Source organism: Mytilus galloprovincialis, chromosome 8 (assembly GCF_965363235.1).
Source record: "Mytilus galloprovincialis chromosome 8, xbMytGall1.hap1.1, whole genome shotgun sequence".
NCBI classification, from domain to species: Eukaryota; Metazoa; Mollusca; class Bivalvia; order Mytilida; family Mytilidae; genus Mytilus; species Mytilus galloprovincialis.
In genome coordinates this window covers 76,124,459-76,150,636 of record NC_134845.1, presented here as the reverse complement: position 1 = coordinate 76,150,636, position 26,178 = coordinate 76,124,459, and the positions used below count along the sequence as shown (strand labels likewise).

The window sequence follows — 26,178 nt, the reverse complement described above, 5'->3', positions numbered from 1 at the left end:
CCAGGAAGGGTATTCAACTTTTTCATTTTTTTTTATTCACAACTTCTAATAGTGTTTTACATACACAATGACCTGCAATTGCTTTTGAAAATACTCAAAGCATCTTTTATTCAAATAATTAAAGAGATTAAACTTCTAAACACATTTAATATGTCTAACACGATTTTAAACTAAATAAGAATCACTAGCATTTATATTTAGTTCGTTTACATCCCAGTGTTTCTAAACTAGGTTACTTATTTCCATGTTGACTACGATTTCGTCACATAGTCATGTTTATATTTAAACATGATCACAAAAAGTAAATAAGTTTGACTGCGTAAAAAACATATTTTTACCTCAATTAGCTCGTATATATTCTTTTCGAACTTTAAATACTCCTTCTTTTTATTATGGAAAATCATTCTCCTCCCTTATATTGACAATTAGCGGTGTTCTATCTCAACAGAGAATAACAAAATGATTGCTATTTGCAGATGGCAGAATTATGGACAACTGCAAACACTTCAATAGAAGGCTTTTCTAGAACAATAATTAATAATTTCATCTTAAAATTACAGAACAAATATTCCTTGACCTAAAACATGTATATTTATCTATCATTTAAAAAAAAATATCAATCCCCCAAGATATAATTTATTTTTGGAACAATTTTTCAATTTTTTAGGTTTTGTGATGAATTTCAAGTTTTTGGAATAATGGGCATGTAACCTATTATTTTTTGTTTGATTTGAAAATAATGTATCGTGTTATATAAAGTTCTTATCATCCTTTGGAAAATTTTATGGTACAAGAATTAGCAAATGGCTTTTTGTTTAGTAATCGCAAAAAATGGAATGTTTTTTGGTGACTTTTGACCTTGATTTTATTTCTCAAACTTAAGTAAGGTTTAAAAATGTATTCTTCCTGAATTCCCGATAAAGAGCCCTTCAAAGCTATGCCTCATGGGAAAATTTCCATGATCCATCCTTCTTCCTCTCGGCTTTCATTAATGAAAGACGACTTTTTTAATTCAATTTTTTTAATCTATCAACATCAACGGTTACGAACATTTTCTAACGCAAATAATTAATTCTTATTGGCACAAAGTGCAAAGAGAAGATCATCTATGGATGATTTGCATGATTTAGGGACGGAAGTCCACAAAGATGCATCCTCTGCTACGGCAGACCATGCTACCGGCCAAGATGGCAAAAAATGTCTAAGAGAATATAAGATTCCCAAAAAGACTCGCACAAGCAAATACGATTATAGAGAACCCTCAGATGACGATTCCGAGACCGACCCATATGAGGAGCATAGCTCCGAAGAAGACTGTATTTCGGGCTCAGAAGCTGAAGACGGGGAAATTATGAAATCGAAAAGTCGCAGAAGCGATTGTGCCAAATCAGGAGTATCTGATGACGAATCGAACTGTGAGAGATTTGATCCGTTGGACAAGGAGTCCGAACTATTTATGACTGGCAGTATGGCAAGGTATGTGCAGAAGTATTTTAGTACTTACGTGAGTGAAAGTTGCTTGAAAGAAAAGGTTCTTGGTGATTCATCCGTCCCTTCAAACACCATACTTTCGCCTCCTTCAATCGACGAGTTCATTGAAGACTTGATAGGAAATCGCAAGGCTTGGCGATTCATGAAACTGCATGATAACAGTTTGAAATTCATTCAAAAGAAAGTAGCTCTAATAATGGGCCCTCTTTTCAAAATGTGGCAAGAAATCGATGGAGCGAATCACGGGAAAGAAACATCCGAGATGTTCATTACAGATGTACTGAGTCTAATTGAACGAACAGTTTTCTTGGTGGGACAAGTAAATGTTGCGTGCCTTTACGAAAGGAGAATAAATTTCATGGCCAAAATTCTGAAAGGCATGAAGCAAGCTAAACAAACTTTGTCGCATAATCAAAGCATGTTAACTGAGTTCGGAGAGGCCCTTTTCGGGGACAACTTTTATAATGTCCTTGACAAGAAAAGCAAGAACAGGGAAAGAGCTAGGGAAATGGCAAAAGAAATGGGTCTTGAGACGAAGAGTAGGCGAGTAGACAAGACTCCCTTTCAGACCGGCCCTTCCGGTTACCAACAAAGTCAGACGGGTGGATCTGGTAGGGGCCGTACATTCAATTCGTCAAATGAACAGTCCAAATGGTTCCCAAAGTCTGGATTTAAACCAGAGAAAAAAAAACCAGCTGGTCTCAAAAAGAGAAGGTACGTATCTTGTAAACAATTGTCAAACTTTTTCATTGGTAGACGATCAGGTGTCAAAAGTGCAGAACATAGCATTGAATGTCCACCTAATAGTAAAAGATCTGAATTTTGTAATGGTGAATCAATCGAATATCAGATATACCCCTGGGGGTCGACTTCAATTTTTCGGGGAAAATTGGAGGAAAATAACCTCAGATTAGAAAATTCTAGAGAGCATAACACAGTACACAATAGAATTTCTAGAAATGCCCGTACAAGAAACGGTATATACCCCACTCTTTGCGAAAACAGAACGCACATGCATAGAGGGGGAAATAATAGACATGTTAAGAAAGGGGGCTAAAGAAGAAGTGAAAACGTCCGATCCCGGTCAATTTCTCAGCCATATTTTCATCATGCCGAAGAAAGACGGGAGTGTCAGGCCAATTCTCAACTTAAAGGCTTTAAACAAAAGTGTGAAATATCAACATTTCAAAATGGAAAGGTTCCAAACGGTAAAAAATCTCCTAAAAAGGAGGGACTGGATGGTCAAGCTGGACTTAAAGGAAGCGTATACATGTCTACCGGTGTTAAAATCGCACCGAAAATATCTGCGCTTTCAACATGGTCAAAAGATGTACCAATATTGAACACTTCCGTTCGGCCTGGGGTCCGGCCCAAGAATATTCACAAAAGTAATGAAACCAATTGTTGCACTAATGAGGCGCATAGGCATGAGGATAGTAATTTTTTTTTGGACGGCATTCTAATCCTAAACCAGTCAAAACATGGTTTAGTGAAGGAACAAAACACATTAGTGTGGACACTTCACTGTCTGGGTTGGATAATAAATTGGTCAAAATCTGAAACAGAGCCGTCGCAAACTATAGAATTTTTAGGGATGATAATAGACTCCATGGAGATGAAAGTTTATCTCCCGGAGGCGAAGTGCAAAGCAATAGTTCAAAAATGCAAACATATGCTAGAATCCCTCCAAGTCTCTATTCACGATCTAGCAAGTCTGATAGGGACTCTGAACGCGACTGCAGAAGCAGTAATCCCGGCGTCCCTTTATGTCAGGGAACTACAAATGTTCAAAACAAAGAGTTTATTGAAAACGACACAATACCGGTCGCTTATAACACTAACGCCCGAATGCAAGAACGAGATGAAATGGTGGGCCCTACACTTAGAAAAGTGGAACGGGAAATGCATAATATCCCCAAACCCAGATTTAATTATAGAAAGCGATGCTTCATCAAAACAGGGTTGGGGAGCAGTAGATGTGGCTCAAAACATCAGAATGGGAGGTCCTTGGGACGAAACAGAAAAGGCTTTGCATATAAATGCTCTAGAATTAAAAGCCGCAGAATTCGGTTTAAAGTCCTTAACAAAAGTCAAAACTGACATTCATGTTCATTAAAATTCGGTTTAAAGTCCTTAACAAAAGTCAAAACCGACATTCATGTTCATTAAAAATGGACAATGTGTCCGCTATAGCGCATATAAACAGAATGGGAGGGACATGATCCCCAATTTTACTAAAATAAGTCGCGAGATATGGGAGTATTGCCTACAAAGAGGAATAACTCTAACAGCCGAATACATTCCTGGGGTTCTAAACGAAATTGCGGACTGGGAAAGTCGTCACACAGAAATTTCAAACAATTGGACTCTGAACAGGGCAATATTTCAACAGATCAACAAAATAATGGGTCCGTTAAAATTAGATCTGTTCGCAGGTCGCCTGAACGCACAATTGGACAATTATGTCAGCTGGAGACCAGATCCATTTGCGATCCAAACAGATGCGTTTCAAATGAACTGGTCGAACAAGAACCCATATGCTTTTCCCCCGTTCTGCTTGATAGCTCGTTGCCTAGCGAAAGTGAACAAAGAACGCTCGAATCTAGTTATCATAACTCCAGCTTGGCAGTCACAAGCGTTTTAACCAATGCTATTGGAAATGTCAATATCAGCACCAATACTGCTCCCTCCAATGAGGTATTTATTGACAAACCCACAGGGCGGGACCCACCCACTAATAGAAAACAAAACCTTAAAACAAGTGGCATTGAAAGTTTCCGGACTGAGCGAAAAGCAATGGGACTTTCGGAAGACGCTTCCAAACTCTTGGTTAGCGGATGGAGGAAAGGCACCCAATCTTGTTACAACAGCTGCTGGCGACACTGGGATCGCTGGTGTTGTGAACGGGACCTGGATACCTTTCAGGCCCCTGTGGAATCGATAGCAAACTTTATTCCATATTTGTTTAAGTCTAGCTACGAGTATAGCACATTAAATCTTTACAGGTCAGCTATTTCGGCATTTCACAAAAATGTGTTTTCCGAAAAAATAGGCAGACATCAGTTGATTAGGCAGGTCATGGCTGGGGTTTTCAACGAACGCGCTCCTCTTCCAAGATACACAAAAACTTGGGACGTAGATATAGTCTTAAAATTTATAAGTTCTATGGGGTCGAAGAAAAATTTGAGTTTGAAAGAATTGACATTGAAATTGACCATGCTTTTAGCTCTTACTTCAGCGAGTAGGTCGTCGGACATTCAGAAACTGGATATGGATTATATGAATGTTCGTACAAATGAAATTATTTTTACAATGGTAAAACTTACAAAGACTAGAAAGACTGGTTCACAACCATACCAAATAACATTTAGCTCCTTCCCGGAGAATGACAATCTTAATGTCGTTCAATGTATCTTAGACTACATTGATAAAACCGTGAGTCTTAGTCCTAATGAGTGTAATCAATTGATCATTAGTTTTATTAAACCTCACAAACCTGTCAAATCATACACAATTGCGCATTGGTTAAAACGTATGCTAGAATCTGCAGGCATAGATACTGATATTTTCAAACCACATTCAACTCGGGGTGCGAGTACATCAAAAGCAAACAAGTTCGGAGTTTCAATAAAACAAATTATGAATATAGCAAACTGGCGATCTAGGGGAACGTTTGAAAAATTCTACCACAAACCACTAGAAACAGAAATTGAAGCAGGTAGCTTCCAATCAACTGTCCTTAAACTGTGATTATACAGAAACCCACAAAGAAAAACTTAAAGCATTGTAAAAATGTTTATAAAAAAAAAAAAAAAACAAAAAAAAAAAAAACAAAACAAACAAAACAATTTGATAAATCTATTTGTATATAGTGTAATATAGTGATATACATAAATAATTAAACAACTTTGAACATACATTTTTAAAACCTTACTTAAGTTTGAGCAATAAAATTGAAAATTTTATAAGTACACGAAGTTCACGCAATGAAATTAAGATTTTATGATCAAACTTAAGTAAGGTATGGGTCCCCACCCACCCGACCGCTTTGTTTGGGCGTGTGTATTTACGTATATTCATCAAGATTTATAATCTTATTTCCTTTGTTTTGCAGTACATCTTTCAAAAAAGATTAAAGGATGAAGACAAGAGAGATTGTTGTCAGTTAATATAAAAAAAGACGAAAAAGACGGTCTATAGAACTTTTTATTTCGTGGGGACAGTTAGCATGCAGAGACAATTTTTAATTTCGTTATTACAATTTTTTGGAAAAGACCACATTTGTTATATACAACTGGAAGTTACAAAATGATTGATTAAGAAGTTCTTTTGAAATGGCATTTTAATTGATGGAAAAGGGTACTTTTGTCAATGAAATAACTCCATCGTTACTTTTGCATACTGAGGAAATTAGGCAATGTTTTCAAGCAACTCAAACACACAAAAAAAAAAAAAAAAAAGAAAAATGATGAATTCAAATCTTTCAATATTCAGCCTCGTTAAGAAGGATGCATCATGGGAATTTTCCCATGAGGCATAGTTTTGAAGGGCTCTATATGGGGAATTCAGGAAGAATACATTTTTAAACCTTACTTAAGTTTGATCATAAAATCTTAATTTCATTGCGTGCACTTTTTGCACTTATAAAATTTTCAATTTAACAGAAAACGCACCGTACGATTTATTTTACGACCGGGCAAAGCAAAAAGTACAGATTATTAGCTTTTGAATGATATATAATACAGCTGTGTGTTAGGTGCGTGCATTGAAGTCGTTAACTAATTTGAATTTTTTTCTTTTTGAAATAAATCACTCGCCTATTACTAACCATATTTAATAGATATAAATTTTACTATAAAATCTCCCGGGTTAAACAGTAACTAATTTACAGGGATACTGACTTAATGCTGTGAGTCGATTAAGTTGTAACCAAATTCGTGAAAGGATTCAGAGCTTTGCACGAGGAAGATACATTCCTTAATTTATGATAATTCTAACATTTTGTAACAGCAAATTTTAATAACACAAAAATTTCATGCCAGTACCGACGTACTGGCTACTGGGCTGGTGATACCCTCGGGGACTAACAGTGTACCAGCAGAGGCATCATAAAACAGTAGAAAAATGTGCAATAAAAGATTCATTTTATAAAAAAGAAAAAAAAAACCCCAACTTCACGAATAGCATAAAATGTGCATTAAAATTAGTAGATGTGGCATCATTGTACAAAGGATTTCTTAACTGAAACAAATTGATATGATTAAGACATGCAAATTACCATTATCGAGTAGTAAATAATATTATATTAAACTTTGTACTTAAAAACAGAATACCATTTTCTTTAACATATTGTAGGTAGGACATCTTTATATGACGTGCTTCTTTCGCTTTGTGAATAAACCAAGATCTGAATTCCATAACATTTGTTTGCACATGCGTAAACTGATTACTCCAGAATTATGAATTTTATCAAATTGGCATGCATTTAATATGATTTATTAACTTAGAACACATCCAAAATCTTAAAAGATGCACATGGTGTAACTTATTTATTTATTACGACTGTAATGTGTTGCAATTGGAAATTGACATATTTGACCTAGATACGACTACCATTCATGCTGGCTGTAAAAAACTCATCCCTCTGAAAATCTAGTGTCAGTCGTCAGCTTATTTAGAAACAAAAAAGAGCGGTTCGTGGAAGAGCATACACAAACGCTCAAAACTTATACACATCGGTCATAGAAATTACCTTAATTGTACTAATCAGAATCGAAATAATTGCTCTGTCAAAAATAATCACGAATATAAAGCCTACCCATGTTTAAACTACAATAAGGTTTTTCCACCACTGGGTCGATGCCACTGCTGGTGGAAAGTTTCACCAGCCAGTAGTCAGCACTTCGGTGTTGACATGAATATCAATTATATGGTAATTTTTATAAATTTCCAAATACAAAACCATGAATTTTGCATTAAATTCTAAATCATCCTTCAAAAATATGCTAACCACAAACAACACCTGGTTCAGATCGCTTAACTTAATTAAAGTGCAAAAAGTGGTAGGATTGAAAAAATCAATCTTAACATAAGCCAATCTTGTTAATTCTAACCAAATGTCTTTTAAAAAACATTAAATTTTTTTGTCAATCATCCTACTTGCAACTGGCATTAAATTAAACGTAGCGTCACTGATTAGTCACAAAAGGACGAAACGCACTCGGGTCCTGTTTCATTTAGACTTCCTAGTAGAATGAAATCGTCATTGATTTTGTTTAGAATCGACAAGCATGTGGAGAAATGTTTTTTTTAACTGAATTAGTAAATATAATCTCTATGATTTCACTGTTGTAGTTATTATTGATAACACAATAGTATGGAAATACCATCGGACGTGATTTTTTCACTGACAAATACGTACTTAAATGATTAAAAACAAATTCTTCAAAAAGGACCTCCTCGGATAAGATATTTATATTTTGCATTTTAAAGCCTATTCACTGACACGAAACAACATACAGTCGACTCCCGTTATGTCGAAGTCAGCCGGACCAGAGAAATATTTCGAGATACACGTAGTTCGACTCAAACGAACACCGGAAGTTCGACAATCTAAGGGACACAACTCTTGCTTAGCTTGGTAAAGCTAAAATAAATCCGGGTGAATATGGCAAGGGGAACGATATTCTAGTATAAGATCGATGTATTTGTATGTCACAGTCTTTTATTATTATAATGACATTATTTTTACTTATTCAATTGTTTCAATTAAAAAAAATCCTATGGCTTTTCCAAGAGAGTAATTTCCAAACGATAGTTTCGTAATTCGGGTCGGTTATAGCTGACACAATTGTTTATTCTCGGATACAAGAGATTTAAGAAAATTTTGATTTCTATTCTTTTTGTTTTATCTCACTGTTTCTTTTCAAAAGAAAATATAACAAGATTAAAGACGCCGTTTGAGTAGTTTTTAAGTGATCATCGACGGGAGCCATAATCCTCACTTTATACACACCCAAGCTCATTAGCGTCAATCACAATTGATGGTTTTGTAAACATTTTAAATACTTTTTCATGTACATTAACAATGTTTCACTAATTATTTATAAAAATTCTATCAAAGATAATCTTAGGTAAACACTCATGGAAATGGCATGTCATAAATCAATACAGTGGTCAGTGACCGGAAATTTAATTACACGTGTATTGTCAGATTAACTCTTTAATCCATTTAAATACCGGAGGTCATGTTTTGACATATGTGTATTAGTTCGAGATAAAAAATGAATTTTGAATGCTTTTGTTAACCTTGGGACCGTAAATTTAGTTCGACTCAACCGAAATTTCGACTCATCCAATTTCGACTCATCAGGAGTCGAATTACATACTTTTGTATAGAACAAAGTTCGGGACCACGTGAAAACTTCGACTCATCCGAAATTTCGAGTCAACCGAGTTCGAGACAACGAGAGTTAACTGTATTTTCGTATTTCACAGATATTACCGTTTATGGAGTGTTTACTCACATGGATAAATACAGTTCCGATGATCCAAAAGTTGTCGAAAAAGAAAGACAATTTTTGACAAAGTTAGGAATTTCAGAAACACGATTTGCTAGAATAAAGAATTATTGTCCAGATGTTGACCCTTTCTGGAACTACAGGGACACAACAGTGCCATCTTTGGATATTCCTGTATTGCGATTTTTAGAAGTGGTAAGATTTTAATTTTGATTATTGTTAAACCTGGCATATTTAATTCATCTAATACAATTATATCAGGTATAATGAATATTTAGCACTAGATAAGTAGAGTATAGATCGTAACTGATAAAAGATAAGTTACAATTCATTAAAAAATATTTTGATTTAATAATTACCTTAAACAAGTCAGTGGCAGATATACATGTAGAAGAAAAAAATGACAGGATTAAAAGCAATATTCAAAATTAATGCATGTTTATATTAATGTAATGGATTTTATATAAATCGATAATTTCTATGCTGACAATATCACCGGGCTCTAATAGCGCAAATCTTGAGAAGAAGAAGGAAACAGGACAGAGGTGGCGACAATAAAAATAACCACTGTTCTATGCCAAAAACAAAAAAAATAAAAAAAATAGGACCAGGATTGCGACAATGCAAATAAACCCTGTCATATGACAAAAACAAAAACACAGGTGTATCAGTATTTCGATAAACTTACTGTTTGGTATCATCAGTTTTTCGATTTCGAGTTAAACGAAAACTCTGAAAACAGAATTTAACTTACATTTTATAAACTCAGCTGCTATTCGTAAAAAGACACTCAATCACACACTTGGAGTAACTAAATTTACGTTCAGCTGTATCCGTTAAATAATTTTTAGTTGTATCATTGATTATTTATTTCAGGTGTTGATACCTGAGCCTACGGACTTTGTCAAAGACACTTCTTCAAAACCTCACCCTCTTTTGAAGCTGAATCCTGTTGATATTGCTATGTTTGTTGGTGTTATCGTTGTTTTGATTGGAATATTTATTTTTTGGCTTTGGAAATATTAGATAACATAGCAAAAAAGATTAAACATAGTAACCTAGGATCCAAAGATATCATTATGAAAGAGATGCGAAAGATTCTAAAGGGACTTTCAAACTCATAAGTTGAAATCAAACTGACAATGCTTTGGAACAAAAACGAAAAACATTTTTTAAACATATATAACCACTTGTTTGTGTTACTTGCTTTTTGGAATATTGGGTGCTAAGAACAGATTTTTTTTATTGTTTTGTATACAAAATGTATACACGGCTTTATAAACTAAAAATAATTATAAGATGATCTATTGTTAAGGCATACGCAATGCCCTTTAGATGCTCTTCCATTTTATTTTGCTGTCTTGTTGCTTCATGACGAAATTGACAAAAGGACTAAAAAGAAGAACACATTTTGTTTCCGACAAACGTATTTACATTCGGGCACAGCTTTATCAAAAGTTATTTAACTATTATGTTAGTTATATTGAAAATAAGTCTATTATCATATCATTGTCTAACTCTTTTCTACATCCAGTTTTCAAAATTTTAACAACAACGCTTAAACCATCGATACACATGAATTTATGTTAGTGATTTTCTCAAACTACACTTTTATACACAAACAGATTCCATTCTCGATTTTATCATTGAAGCGTAAAACAGGAAATGTATATATATCCTATTACAAGAAAAATAAATTTTGAGGAACATTCTCCAAGAGCTTATTATATTGCATACAATACGCGTACGTTACAATTGAGCTAACTAGTTTTTGTTAAAATTATGGTAAAGTATTATTGGGTGCTGCAAGGGGACGTTACAAAAGGCAAGTTATTTTAATTACTATTTTTATGTTAAAGATTGAAATATTTGTATAAATAAGACACTTTTGAGAGCCTCTTATTTTAAGCCAAGATGAAGAGTTTTGATTGGTCAGCTATGTTTGGATATTCCATAACCATTTTTTATAGAGAGAGAGAATTGATACTATTTCTAATCAATAAGTTATTTTCGATCTCTTCGATTTTTTCCGACGTCTTTCCTCATCATCTTCTTTCTTTTTTTTTAAATTAGTTAAGAAACTATAGTCAAGTACATACATGTAACAAAACTGTCCACTAAATCAAATGAAGGTCAATTGTTAAATCGTAGACCGTAATGAAGTGGACATATTTACACTGTGGATCATTTTTTAATACCAACGGTACTTCAACATCACACACACTGTGATTTTTTTTCTTTAAAACACTGAGTATTGATTATAATTACTAGTGTATAGCTACAGACGTGATGTTTCGTGTTATCTTGAATATTGATAAAAAAAATCCCGTCATCAAGTAGAAAAAATAAGAATATTGGGCTACCTCTACTCTCTTAAATGCCAATCTTTGTTGATTCCATTGACAGAGTTATCTTTTTATGCTTTCATTAAGATATGATACGTAGATTTAGTGTTGCGGTATTTTGTAGATACACCAAGGGTGTCAGACTTTATATTATAGCAAGCAAAAACATTATCGTTCTGTTGTTTAAAAATATCAATTGCGCTCTAATATGATAAGATTAATCTGAAACCATTGCCAAATTCTATCTTAACCTTTTTTATACACATTTTGTATCAATCTATATTGGATTTTTTTTTTATCTTTAAACGAAAATTGTAAGATTTGAGTTTATATTAAAATGTCTATTTTGATACGATAAGTAGTATTTTTGGAGTTTTGAAAATGCAGTTTTGTGTCATTTTAGATGATCACGATTTCCAATAAAAACCAAGAATTTATTCCTTATTTTTCTTTTGCAAGAAGTAAAACTTACGTTGCACAATGCTGGACACTACAATTCAAATGATGGTAAAGTCGTATTTTCCTGACAGGTCAACCGTAATACAAAATGAACGGATTTAAAAAATAAGCCATTTATAGGTTCAAGGATTTTTTCACGTTCACACTAAGTACTTTAAATGAATATTCAATTGTATTACGTTTAGATTTGTCGTTTAATGCGTTTTTATTTTTTTTTTTCCAAATTTTGAATGAATTTGTAAGAATATGACAAAACATTCAGATTATGTATTGATTCTATGTATGTTTATCTGGATTGCCTTTGAATGTTTAGTACTAAATTATGTTATCCTTTATTTGTCGTTGTCTATATATACACTATATGGGGATTCAATCTTATATCATGTTATATTCAAGCATATCGGTTTACCAGTTTTTGGTAAACTTTGACATATTCTCACTGAACATGGTGAAGTTAAGTGGTTTCCTGTACTGAGTTATAATCTCCCCATTATCAAAGTAAAATAAAAGATGCATTTTGCTTCATCTGGAACGCCCAAACCGAAAATTATGTCTAAACTTAAGTACATGAATACTGGTTATAACCAGAAAAAAAATGTTTGAAATTATGTCAATACTTGTACAGTAACTACTAAGCTGGTGAGACTGTGTGAGATAAGCAGTCTAACACAAGCTGTTTGACCAAGTACCGTTAAACTTTTCCCAGTACAATGAGGGTTGTATATTTCATACTATAAGTAAACAGAAAAATGCTGCATATCGGATGTAAAATTGTTTGCTCTCTTCAACTCAACATTATCAAGCTGGTGACCAAAAATTTATTTATTTCTATCCTGAAAAGCAAAGAAAACTTTGGCAAAAGTTTACTACCCGATGTTTTTCGGACGGTTTGACGAATAGACGAATAGAGTCAGTCGAGCGATGACTAGACATACTTCCGCTTTCATAGTCGCACATCAAACAATCATGCATCATATAAGTTTGTGCATTCGGAAGACATTTTCTAGATTTTCCTTTATCTAAAACTCTAAACAATTAAGCCAGTCACAGCTAAGAATATCTAAATACTTGCAATCATAAAGAACAATGTGTCAAAAACAACAGAACGTACAATAACAGCAAGATAATACATACTTAAATCATTTAGAAATAGTTGCTAGACAATTTTATTTACCAACATAAAATTTAATTTAAAACAGGCAGTTCCTAATATATTGTTCGAATCTTGCTGTATTGTCGATGATTATAATCATTTATGATTTCTGTTTATCTATTTGATGAATATTATAGTGCTCAAGGTAGAAAAACAACAGTTTTCCCAGGAATTCGTCGTTTAAGGGGAATAGCTAAGATAAGGAGTAATCCAATCCTATAAGAAATAGTTAATTCGCACGATTTATCATTTTAAACAATATCTCCTTTCAGCGGTTAACTTACGGTTTCTTATTGATATGACATGCTTATTGTTTTTGTGTTCTTTCTTTGTTTTATATCACTTAGGTTTGAGGAGCCTTTGTGGCCGATTGGTTAAAGTAGTTACTATTGTGATCATTAGCTAGTCAACACTGAGGTCGTGAGTTCGAACACCGCTCGTGCGTGTGCACTCGACTTCAATCTAAATTGACTAGGATTGTTAGTTTTTCTATCGGTGGGTTTCTCCGGGAAACGCCAAGAAATAGCCTAAATGTGGTGCTATAAAGTGACGTTAAAACACCAAAAATCAAATCAATCAACTTAGGTTTGAGGTATAAATCCGATTGATAATTAAATTATTTCAGTTTTACAATAGTTTTTGTCATTTTTGAGTTTTCGTTGCAGGATATCATCTACCTTATTATTTTTTCTTTTCAGTTTCTACTTAAATTTAATTAATGGTTTCGAAAATGACAAAACAAGTTCATACTTTTTCATTAATTTTCCATGTAAAACAATGTACCAAAAAGAGTATGTAAATGTTTAAGTCACATTGACAGTTTGTCAAATTCCTTAAATTCTTTGGAGCTGATATTTTTACAGGTCACAGTTTGTACACCATTGTTTTAGTTTTTTAAAATTAAAATTAAAGATAGAAACCCAAATAATCGATTAAATGTGCAAGCAGACATTTGATATTATTTGGCGTTTTGATCCTAGGCAGATATTCTCCATCAGTAAACATTTGAAAGATATTAGACATTCTATGTTTTCATAATTATGTTATAAGAGAGGCGACTAATACTATAGGGGCAATCAAACTTATGAATCAATAATAAACCGAGAACGCCTTTGCAGAAAATATAAAAAAAATTATCAGATTAACAACAGTACACAAAACACAACATATTATCATTTAAATGTATACACAAAAAAAGAATGCAACACGAACGCTACTAACAACTGGGGACGATATTTGGCGCTCCGGAGAATAGGCAGATTTTGCACCCAATTTGGCATCCGTCATTTTGCTTAACTATACGTGATCAGTCTAATTCAATACGTTTTATTCGCGGAAACGAGTACAGAATAGTGGTTACGACAATTGCACCTATAATGGGCATGTTGTTGACTTTCTGGACCAAAAGCATTAACTTTCCTGGATGTTAAAAGAGAAGTCTTGTTTAAAAGTTTTAAGACGATCGACGACGCCGACGACGACAGACACAAACCAAAATCAATAGTTGAAATAACAAAAGGGATCAGGTGAGTTAAAAAGTTGAATCAAAGTAACTAAACACATGGTATCACCTTTAAAGATTTTTTTTAATATTGAGATTAAAATCCTATGGATAAAGTTGAATAATCCGGAAAAGTCTGCATCAAGTAATAGGATTTTCACTCGTCTTCTTCGTCACTGCTGTCGTTGTACATCTTGGTGTAGTCGGAAGACTGAAATGAGAAACATAGAAAAATAAATATGCTTACTGCAAGTACAAACTGACATGCGACACTAAGTTGTTTTTTACACTTTCACAGGAATATAAACTGTTGGGGTATAATACCACTCACGTTTTTTTCCCAATAAGCCTTTGTTAAATTTGCACTTTTCAAAACAACATGTGCAGAATTTATCCTTGTTTCAAATAAAGAAATACTTTGCATAAGTAACATTTTTGTCCTGTCCAGTGCTTTAGACAAACTTTCACATTTCATTTCACTGAATATCGGATAAGAAACCATCACTGGAATTTGACCAATCAAATGGTCACTTCCTTGTCCTGTGTTCAAGCTTTAGTAAATATGTAACCTCAGGTTTTCAAAATATTCTATAGAAATACCAAACCAAATAACGGTGCTTTGAAATACCAACGATATTTGCCCTTTTCGTATTCAACCGGATGTGACGTAATATGCTTTGGTGGATTTACACCTGTACATTATGACGAATCCCTATCAAACTCCACAGACATGATACACGAAATATCAGTGAACGACAAGAACCATGCTATATAATTTAATCGCTTACTGTTGTAGGCTGTTAAAAGACAAAGAGCTTTTATATAAATAAAAAAGGAATCACATCATGACTTTGTAAGAAAGATATAATTAATATACAAAATCAAACAGTCTAATAACCCCCAGTCATCAACTGAGACAGACGTTATATTTGAAATTATATTCAATATAACAGTACTCACATAAAACCTTGCAGATATTTTCATCAATCTCAAGTTTCCTTCTATTAATTTCTATCAGTTCATAGACATACTTTTGTCACGTGACCTAGGCGTCACCAACGTTTATTTCATGAATAACTAATTAAAATTGATATTTAGAATTACATTATAAGAAATGACAGTGATATTCGATCTGTCTATTCGTAATAGCATAAAGGTGCTGCAAACTTTTACATAAACCGTTACGCAGGTTGTTTATGGGCACCACCTTTTTATGATATTTAAAAAATATTACAGTCATTCCTTAAAGAATCTTCCTGATATATTACCTAATTATTAAAGTCATATTAATTTGGATAGTAATGGTTTATTGTTTTTTTAAACCATTTTCGGTTTTGCTCTTCTGTAAAATGCTAAATGTTTATTAAATTTCACACAATGCATACATCAATTTGAGCATGTTGAGTCTTCATTTGATTTTGATAAAATAAAAGCAACATAAAATGTCCTACCAGTTCTTCTTCTTCACTGTCGTATGATTTTTCATCGATCTCTTCTGGATAAGATCTAAAGTACCATTTTAGTACACGCAGCTGAAAAGAATTAAAAAAAATATAAGATCTATGTATTAATAAAATTGTCCTTACACTGTCGTTTGCATTATCGTATGACTCTTCTGTGGATTCCCCTGGATAAGGTCTAAAATAAAAATTTGATTAAAGCATGCAAAATAGTCTTCAACTGTTTTATTTATTCATTTATTCATTTATTCATTTATTCATTTATTTATTCATTTATTTATTCATTTATTTATTTATTTATTTATTATTTATTTATTTACTTTTTTTTTATCTATTTATTTATTTATTTATTTTTTTACTTATTTATTTATTTTTATTTGAATCCTATGTTTTTAGTTAAGCTTATTTCTTGCGCTCTTTATTCCGTTTTACTTTTATTGTTATCATTTTACACCAATGTTAATTGGGAACTCTTAAGTTTAAACATATTTATTTAAAGTGGATTTGGGAAACAACTTATAGTAACTTATATTAATCCTTTCACTTTGCCGGTGCGAGTGCTGCTTATGGAAATGAAATTATTTCGCTGTTTTATAGTTTTCAAATTTAGTAGAATGATTCCATATGACATAGTTGCTATTGAAAACATTATGATTAATACAAAATAAAACATGATTCAAAACATCAATATAAGTTGATTAATGTTATATAATATGCACATAAACGAACAAAATGTTGAACCATGTTGAAAATCGAGTTACACATACTGACACACTATCACCAATACAATGAATACACATCTCTATATTCAGAACTAGTTACATGATAATGATAATATAATATAAAGAAAACAGGTATCAAACGCTTTGACATATTCCAGACAAACATTGTTTAGTTAACAATAATCCAATTCTCTTTTCGCAAACACTGTATGCTTAATTATATTTAACTTTTTTGTCTGGCAAATTACATATACATGTCTCGATTACACAATGTTTATACAATGATTGTTATCAAACATAGTGTAAAGTGTAAATGCTTAAAAAAAATCTATTAAAAAAGATATACATAATAATATATAAAATATATAAATTATATATATAATTTACAAATGTGTAAGAAAAAAAAAACATTGAAGAAAAAAACAACCGACATAGCATGTTAAAAATGAACACAATACATTTATAACAAAGTAAATAATCATAGACATGTTTATTTGTTGCTATTGTTGTAATATAATATTGCATATAGATATTCTTCATTTTAGTACTGGTCGGTAGATGAATTTCCACTCGCTACATAACCTGTGAAATAGAGGAACCAAGAAACCTGTTTCGCTCACTCTCCTTTTATCTTAGTTAAACTGAATGTTTTGTTTTAGAACAAATAAGTGTGTTTTTTCAGCAATAGGTAATGATTATTATTGATAAAAAAAAAATTCATCTGATGAGGTAAAAAGATTATTATAAAGACATGTAATACATACTGAACTTGAAGAAAATTTTGTTTGGAATTTTAAATTTCTTGTCATGATGATTTTATCAGATGTGTCATAATCTAAAGCGACAACAAATTCAGAACTGGTCGACATGATTGCAAAATCTCACAAAACCTCAAATGTCGCTAATTAAATATATTTGCTATACATATAAATTAATGTAAGCCCTGTTGTAACTAATTATTCAATAAAGTTTTTGTTCCACATTATGACCAAATTTTCAGAATTTTTAAGGTTATCAAATCATTAACATTATAATTTTTCAAAATGATATAAATTTTAGCAAATCATAAACAGTGACGTTTCGTGGACTAAAAAAGGAAGGTGGCGTTTTGTTTTTTTCCCTGGCGGATATTCTGAGAGTTTGAAAAACTTTATGAGAATAATAGATGTAAGCAGAATTGTTATGCGTGACAATGTGACAACTTTCCATCCAAGTCACAGTATGTAACATTAAACCATTATAAAAGAAAACTCTAGTAAGTTTGTTTACAAATTTGAAGGATCAATTAGTCCCTCTGGTTTGCATGTACATAAAGATCAAATGAAATATAATCCCCCCTCAAGAGATGAAAATGTTCTTTTAACTAGAATAACAACTAATTTAAATACTTTCTCTTATGAATACATTATTTTCTAGTCTGCTATACTGTCATCAGACACACTATTAATGCTCATCTTTATAGAGCAAATTAAGATTTGTTAACGATAGACACCATGTGATGGCAACAATTTAGGCAAGGTTAGCTGGATAACGTTTTATTCGTTTATAAAATACATGTATCAATTGCCTAATAACTAGTTTTTGAAGGTTATGCAAAAGACTTAACTAATGTGCTTCAAACCTTTTTTTATTTTACCTAAGAGGGCAATTGACTGTAGAGTTGTAGACACTGGAGTTGTTTTTTAACTGTTGATAACATTTTAATTCATTGATTGTTTAATTACTTGAGAACTATTGTTTGCAACCAATTGAAAATTAGGCATTATCTGTCACATATATATTCACTGATTATACTTAAATTTCATTATGATTTAGAACATACAAAATATACAATGTATGATTAAATGAATAGTACTTAGGTAACAGCCATGTAACGTTGTTTGAACACATTTGATTTTTTTTCTATTATACAATAGTGAGTTTGAATCACATTTACTATTGCGGTTCCTCTTATCACTCGTTTTATAACGTCTCAGTTTCAAACTATCCCCAAATGTAGCTAAACTGTTTACCAATATGTTATGTTCATTTGAGTATCGATTGGTTTCTAGAGGAGTTTAAAATAAGATCGCACTACTATTCAAGTCGTTATGTCATGTTGGAAACAGTCGATTCGATTGACAGTTTGGATAAAATTTAGGAGATGTGGTGTGGTCGCCAATGGCCTAAAACTATCCACCCAAGTTCAAATTAAGTGGATTTTAGCAATTATAGGGAACCGTTTGCCCTTTAAAATGGGTTAAAGGCCCCAACATGAAAAGTTTGTAACAATTCAATATCGAAAATAACGGCCTAAATTTGTTAAAGTGTGTAAAACAATATGACTTTAGTTCGACATGGCAAACAAAAAAAAAACCCAAACAATTTTGATCATGAAGATAATAAATTTTACTAAGTGACATGTATTCAGATGAGGTTTAACTGTTATTTCGTAAGAATCGAAAGTCAATAACGTTTTTGTGGATTATGTATCCCTTGTAATTTTTTTGAAAAAAGTGATCATTCGTTGAACATTTAAATGCATTTTGGACTTAATACTGGAAACATACGAAACCAACAACAATACTTTTCAACAGATAATCATGAATCAAAAGTGATAAAATCTTCATGTAGGCGTTGCTATTGAATATATGTTATGTTAGATAACTGTTTAAAACTGACAACAGGTTAAATAACGAATCATCAATAAAAGTATAAATTCAATTAATGAAAAAAAAAAACCCAAAACGACAATAGCCTTATTACTAACATTGTTTTCATTACAAAAATTATTTGGTTTATTGATTAGTTGATATACTATCTGCATAGCATAAAAATATCAATGCTCATATAGATTCGTTTACCGAGATTGTTAGTCTGTAGTTTAATTGATTGATTGATTGGTGGATAGATTGAAATTTTGATTTTTGTCATAGATGCATGTTCGCGTTCGTTAATCAATTGATTGACTTGGTACGTTTGTTGATTGCATAAATGATATATTGCTTGCTTGATTGATTGACAGTTCCATAACATATTTCATATTGATTAATGGATTTCTTGATTGTGACTATGATGTCCAGTGACAAATATTAAACGCACATTCTTTTCAACAAAAGGATACATATTTCCTACTCCAAATAAAGGGGCATTCTGGGAACCTCTCATTTTCCTTTAAAATAATAAGGATAATCGATAATGTTAGCATTATGCAAATTATCAACAAATCATATCACCGAGCATCCAACAAATCAAACAACCAATAAAACGAAACACCAATTCACCTAATGACCAGTCAGTGTATCGATATGAAGTAATAGTCACTTACTTTTTGTGCAAACATTTTATCAACAAAGCAATCAACCAACAATCATGTTAAACTTCGAAATAAGGAATGGCTTTGTTTTGTATTCTTTGCTAAAAGGCCTATTTACTAAAACGATTATGTAATATTTAATTTTTGTAATATTTATGTTATGAGTCCTGTTAAAAAATTATAAAATCCCCAGTTTTGAGATGATCCCTTATTTAAATGTCTCGAATCTAGACTTTTGTCTCTCAAGTGTCACACGTAAACATTTGTCTAACATGTCTATCAACTATGACTTTACTTTTGTAGTTGTATGGAGACGTTAATAAATTTCCCATACAACGTTTAAAACAAGACTAAATGTGTTTTGTATTTTTTTCTGTAAATAGAAGTGGTTTAAATTTTAGAGTATTTTAGATTTTTCACAGATTATTTTCCATTGCAAACAATGTTTTTGTATGTTTCTATGCAAATTAAGCAGCCAATATTAGGCTGTATGATAACAATATTACAAAATATTACATATAATACACTGCAGTACCTTTCAACTGCTGTGTTAAATGTGTATTAGCACATTTCTTTTTTTGTTATCTATTTTATTGTATATTATATACGTATTGAACATTAAGTAATTTTGTTTTCTAAACTGATTTTTGTTGTAAGATCTATTTATTGCAAATCAAATGTTTCAATAGAGATCTGGGGTTAAAATAAATGGTTTAACGCTGCTCAAAGTTGTAACTTTTGTGCCCCAGTTGTAATTCGCTTAAAGTAAAATTTGTTTTACTTATATTTACATGCAGATGTTTGATTTTCACAGTCGCTGTTAAAATGATACAAAACTAAAGTGAAAGGGTAACTTTGAATAAAAATACACACGCTTAAGACGAGGTACTAACTAATCATGAAGGTTTGGTAATGATTATGTTGCATTATGGCAGGAATTGATTTAACCTTTATATATATAAACAAAGAAGATGTTGTTTGATTGACAACAAGACAACTTTTAACATGAGATCAAATGACACAGAAATTAACAACTATAGGTCAACGTACGACCTTCAACAATAAACAAAGCCCATACCTATTACCAGCTATAAAAGGCCCGAAATGTAAAACAATCCAAACGAAAACACAAACGTCCTATTTTATGTACAAAAAAAAATAAACGAAAAACAAATCTTATTTTACACAACAACAAACCATAACCACAAGTTTTCTTTCCACCTTGATTTTCAAATATTTTAGATATATGTTGTATATACAGAATAAAGCGCGATGATAATTAAGGAATGACTGTATTTTTTTTCTGTCTATGAAGACATAACATAAAAAAATTGGTGCACACTGAATAACGCGCGTAGCGGGTTATTTAACAGTGTGCACGACATTTTTTATGTTATTTCGAATAGACAGAAAAAATATTACAGTCATTTCTTATAATTTAATTCTAAATTCCATTTTAAACCGTAGAAAACCATGAAAAAACGTTGATGACGTCACGATCACATGACTAAATTATGTCTGTGGGCTCATCACAAAATAACGTCAGTCAATCAGAAGACGCGTTACATCCAAAATTAAATTATATAGTTATAATCTACAGTTTGATTTTATATAATTCAACAAGTATGAATCTTATATTAACTAAATCAGCAATACTCATTATGAAGTTTCAAATTTTTGAACAACAGTTCTTTGCCAAACATATTTATTTTAATGGATCAATGAATTTATCAAATACTAATACTTAAAATAACTTCCCTGTGTATAAGATTTTCTTTCTTTTAATGCAAAGATGTGTTTGTTCCTTCCATTCGCATTATCTATCGTCGCTTCTGTATGTATTTGAGCAGTTGCTTTGGTGATCGGTGCCTGATTTGGTATCCAATATAAATTGTGAACAATGGCTGTCTTGAATATTCCTACAAATGAATAACACAATACATTATTTTCATAAGTTCTGTCCAAGTTTGGATTCGTCAATGGGACTACCAATTGAATTATTTATCATATCAGATACACACAGAGTCAATTCTCATTACTAATTAAACAGGTGTTTTCATGGTTACACATACACTTTTTATGTATGTTACAAATCAAAATATCAAAATTGTGTTTCTTCTCATATAAATTTAGGAATTTACCGACAATGTTATTTCACTTACCATTTCAAATCTCTTGTCCAAATCAAACTTTTATTTAAACAAGGGATCCTGCTATTTTAAAGATGGTTGTCTTCTGCGTTCAATTCCCATAACCATATTTTTAATATAATCGATTGAATCAGGTGATCTATCTATAATCGATTGAATCAGGTGATCTATCTTACTTAAAAAAAAAGACAATTCAGACATTATAGTTTGCAAATCACTTTAAGTGAAACACATCAGCACTGTTTTCTATTTAATATTGAGAAACATGCCTTATTTGTTCAGGAAAAAGATCTATCAATTTATCTTCTTTAATGTTTTATTGTATGTTTCATCTTCAACTCAGCATGATCAAAACTTTTTCTTGACATTAAAGTGAAATTGACAAATGATTGATACCCCGTAACATAATAAGTGTCATGAAAGAGAACAAATTCATCCGTGTCATCATACGAATTATGGTACACTGAACGGTAAAATTAACTCAAATATCAGACGAAGGGTCTTGTTTATTCACAGCCACTTCAAATATTTGTTTCTAAATTAAAAACTTACAGCCTTGAGAATATCAGTCTCTCAGTTACTTCAAATCACTGAGAAAACACAGTTTCAGTGCATTATCTACATTTGAAAATGCCTGTACCAAGTCAGGAATATGACAGTTCTTGTCCATTCGTTTTTAGTGCGTTTTGTTATTTGATTTTGCCATGTGATTATGGACTTTCCGAATTAATTTTCCTCTAAGTTCAGTATTTTTGTGATCTTACTTTTCACTTAAATTTTAACGAAATGGTAATTTTCAGAAAATCTATGCATTCAATAAAAACAATAATATGCTTCGCTGATTACTTTGATTCAAATATAAAGAAGATTCAAAGATTTTAAAGAAAAATGTAGTTTATATTACATAATAATTGTAAAAGATTTTTGAACTAAAAATATTACCTTAATATTGAGCAGGAAGACATGCAGCGTTCACAGCCTTGATAGAAAAAAAAATCTGATGATTGTGTTATATTTAAAATGTCACGTGACATTTGGAAATTTCTACGTGAAAATCTTTAAATAGGGTAGTTGCATCATATATAACATGTATAAATCTGATGATTGTATAATATTTAAAAGGTCATGTGACATTTGGAAATTTCTACGTGAAACTCTTTAATTAGGATAGTTGCATCATATATAAATCTGATGATTGTGTAATATTTAAAAGGTCACATGACATTTGGAAATTTCTACGTAAAACTGTTTAAATAGGGTAGTTGCATCATATATAAATCTGATGATTGTGTTATATTTAAAAGGTTACGTGACATTTGGAATTTTCTACGTGAAAATCTTTAAATAGGGAAGTTGCATCATATATAAATCTGATGGTTGTGTTATATTTAAAAGGTCACGTGACATTTGGAAATTTCTACGTGAAAATCTTTAAATAGGGAAGTTGCATCATATATAAATCTGATGATTGTGTTATATTTAAAAGGTCACGTGACATTTGGAAATTTCTACGTGAAAATCTTTAAATAGGGTAGTTGCATCACATATAAATCTGATGATTGTGTTATATTTAAAAGGTCACGTGACATTTGGAAATTTCTACGTGAAAAATATTTAAATAGGGTAGTTGCATCATATATAAATCTGATGATTGTGTTATATTTAAAAGGTCAAGTGACATTTGGAAATTTCTACGTGAAAATCTGTAAATAGGGTAGTTGCATCATATATAAATCTGATGATTGTGTTATATTTAAAAGGTCACGTAACATTTGGAAATTTCTACGTGAAAATCTTTAAATAGGGTAGTTGCATCATATATAAATCTGATGATTGTGTTATATTTAAAAGGTCACGTGACATTTGGAAATTTCTACGTGAAAATCTTTAAATAGGGTAGTTGCATCATATATAAATCTGATGATTGTGTAATATTTAAAAGGTCACGTGACATTTGGAAATTTCTCTACGTGAAAATCTTTAAATAGGGAGTTGCATCATATATAAATCTGATGATTGTGTAATATTAAAAAGGTCACGTGTCATTTGGAAATTTCTACGTGAAAATCTTTAAATAGAGTAGTTGCATCATATATAAATCTGATGATTGCGTTATATTTAAAAGGTCACGTGACATTTGGAAATTTCTACGTGAAAATCTTTAAATAGGGTAGTTGTATCATATATAAATCTGATGATCGTGTTATATTTAAAAGGTCACGTGACATTTGGAAATTTCTACGTGAAAATCTTTAAATAGGGTAGTTGCATCATATATAAATCTGATGATTGTGTAATATTTAAAAGGTCACGTGACATTTGGAAATTTTTGAGTGAAAATCTTTAAATAGGGTAGTTGCATCATATATAAATCTGATGATTGTGTTATATTTAAAAGGTCACGTTACATTTGGAAATTTCTACGTGAAAATCTTTAAATAGGGTAGTTGCATCATATATAAATCTGATGATTGTGTTATATTTAAAAGGTCACGTGACATTTTGAAATTTCTACGTGAAAATCTTTAAATAGGGTAGTTGCATCATATATAAATCTGATGATTGTGTAATATTTAAAAGGTCACGTGACATTTGGAAATTTCTCTACGTGAAAATCTTTAAATAGGGAGTTGCATCATATATAAATCTGATGATTGTGTAATATTAAAAAGGTCACGTGTCATTTGGAAATTTCTACGTGAAAATCTTTAAATAGAGTAGTTGCATCACATATAAATCTGATGATCGTGTTATATTTAAAAGGTCACGTGACATTTGGAAATTTCTACGTGAAAAATCTTTAAATAGGGTAGTTGCATCATATATAAATCTGATGATTGTGTTATATTTAAAAGGTCACGTGACATTTGGAAATTTCTACGTGAAAATCTTTAAATAGGGTAGTTGTATCATATAGAAATCTGATGATCGTGTTATATTTAAAAGGTCACGTGACATTTGGAAATTTCTACGTGAAAATCTTTAAATAGGGTAATTGCATCATATATAAATCTGATGATTGTGTAATATTTAAAAGGTCACGTGACATTTGGAAATTTCTAAGTGACAATCTTTAAATCGGGTAGTTGCATCATATATAAATCTGATGATTGTGTAATATTTAAAAGGTCACGTGACATTTGGAAATTTCTACGTGAAAATCTTTAAATAGGGTAGTTGCATCATATATAAATCTGATGATTGTGTAATATTTAAAAGGTCACGTGACATTTGGAAATTTCTCTACATGAAAATCTTTAAATAGGGAGTTGCCTCATATATAAATCTGATGATTGTGTAATATTAAAAAGGTCACGTGTCATTTGGAAATTTCTACGTGAAAATCTTTAAATAGAGTAGTTGCATCATATATAAATCTGATGATTGCGTTATATTTAAAAGGTCACGTGACATTTGGAAATTTCTACGTGAAAATCTTTAAATAGGGTAGTTGTATCATATATAAATCTGATGATCGTGTTATATTTAAAAGGTCACGTGACATTTGGAAATTTCTACGTGAAAATCTTTAAATAGGGTAGTTGCATCATATATAAATCTGATGATTGTGTAATATTTAAAAGGTCACGTGACATTTGGAAATTTCTAAGTGACAATCTTTAAATAGGGTAGTTGCATCATATATAAATCTGATGATTGTGTAATATTTAAAAGGTCACGTGACATTTGGAAATTTCTACGTGACAATCTTTAGATAGGGTAGTTGCATCATATATAAATCTGATGATTGTGTTATATTTGAAAGGTCAAGTGACATTTGGAAATTTCTACTTGAAAATCTTTAAATAGGGTAGTTGCATCATATATAAATCTGATGATTGTGTTATATTTAAAAGGTCACGTGACATTTGGAAATTTCTACGTGAAAAATATTTAAATAGGGTAGTTGCATCATATATAAATCTGATGATTGTGTTATATTTAAAAGGTCAAGTGACATTTGGAAATTTCTACGTGAAAATATTTAAATAGGGTAGTTGCATCATATATAAATCTGATGATTGTGTAATATTTAAAAGGTCACGTGACATTTGGAAATTTTTGAGTGAAAATCTTTAAAT

General features: G+C 31.4%; 1 protein-coding gene and 2 long non-coding RNA genes across 3 annotated transcripts in view; 1 reads left to right on the top strand and 2 right to left on the bottom strand.

Moving 5' to 3' along the window:
* The window catches only part of LOC143042595 (uncharacterized), a 78,055-nt gene extending 66,951 nt beyond the window's left edge, over window positions 1-11,104 (top strand). The window contains exon 10 of the mRNA XM_076214991.1: window positions 9,888-11,104. Within this exon, the coding sequence (XP_076071106.1) occupies window positions 9,888-10,037 (150 nt within the window). The 3' untranslated portion in view covers window positions 10,038-11,104. The remainder of the gene's footprint in view (window positions 1-9,887) is intronic.
* Window positions 11,105-14,535: 3,431 nt separating this feature from the next.
* LOC143043527 (uncharacterized) lies at window positions 14,536-16,188 on the bottom strand. The gene is made up of 2 exons (XR_012968441.1): window positions 15,921-16,188; window positions 14,536-14,680 (listed from the first exon to the last, which is right to left on the bottom strand). It is a non-coding gene; the product is annotated as an uncharacterized LOC143043527 (long non-coding RNA).
* Window positions 16,189-21,369: 5,181 nt separating this feature from the next.
* Window positions 21,370-22,242, bottom strand: LOC143042594 (uncharacterized). The gene is made up of 2 exons (XR_012968061.1): window positions 22,109-22,242; window positions 21,370-21,865 (listed from the first exon to the last, which is right to left on the bottom strand). It is a non-coding gene; the product is annotated as an uncharacterized LOC143042594 (long non-coding RNA).
* Between the last annotated feature and the right edge of the window lie 3,936 nt (window positions 22,243-26,178).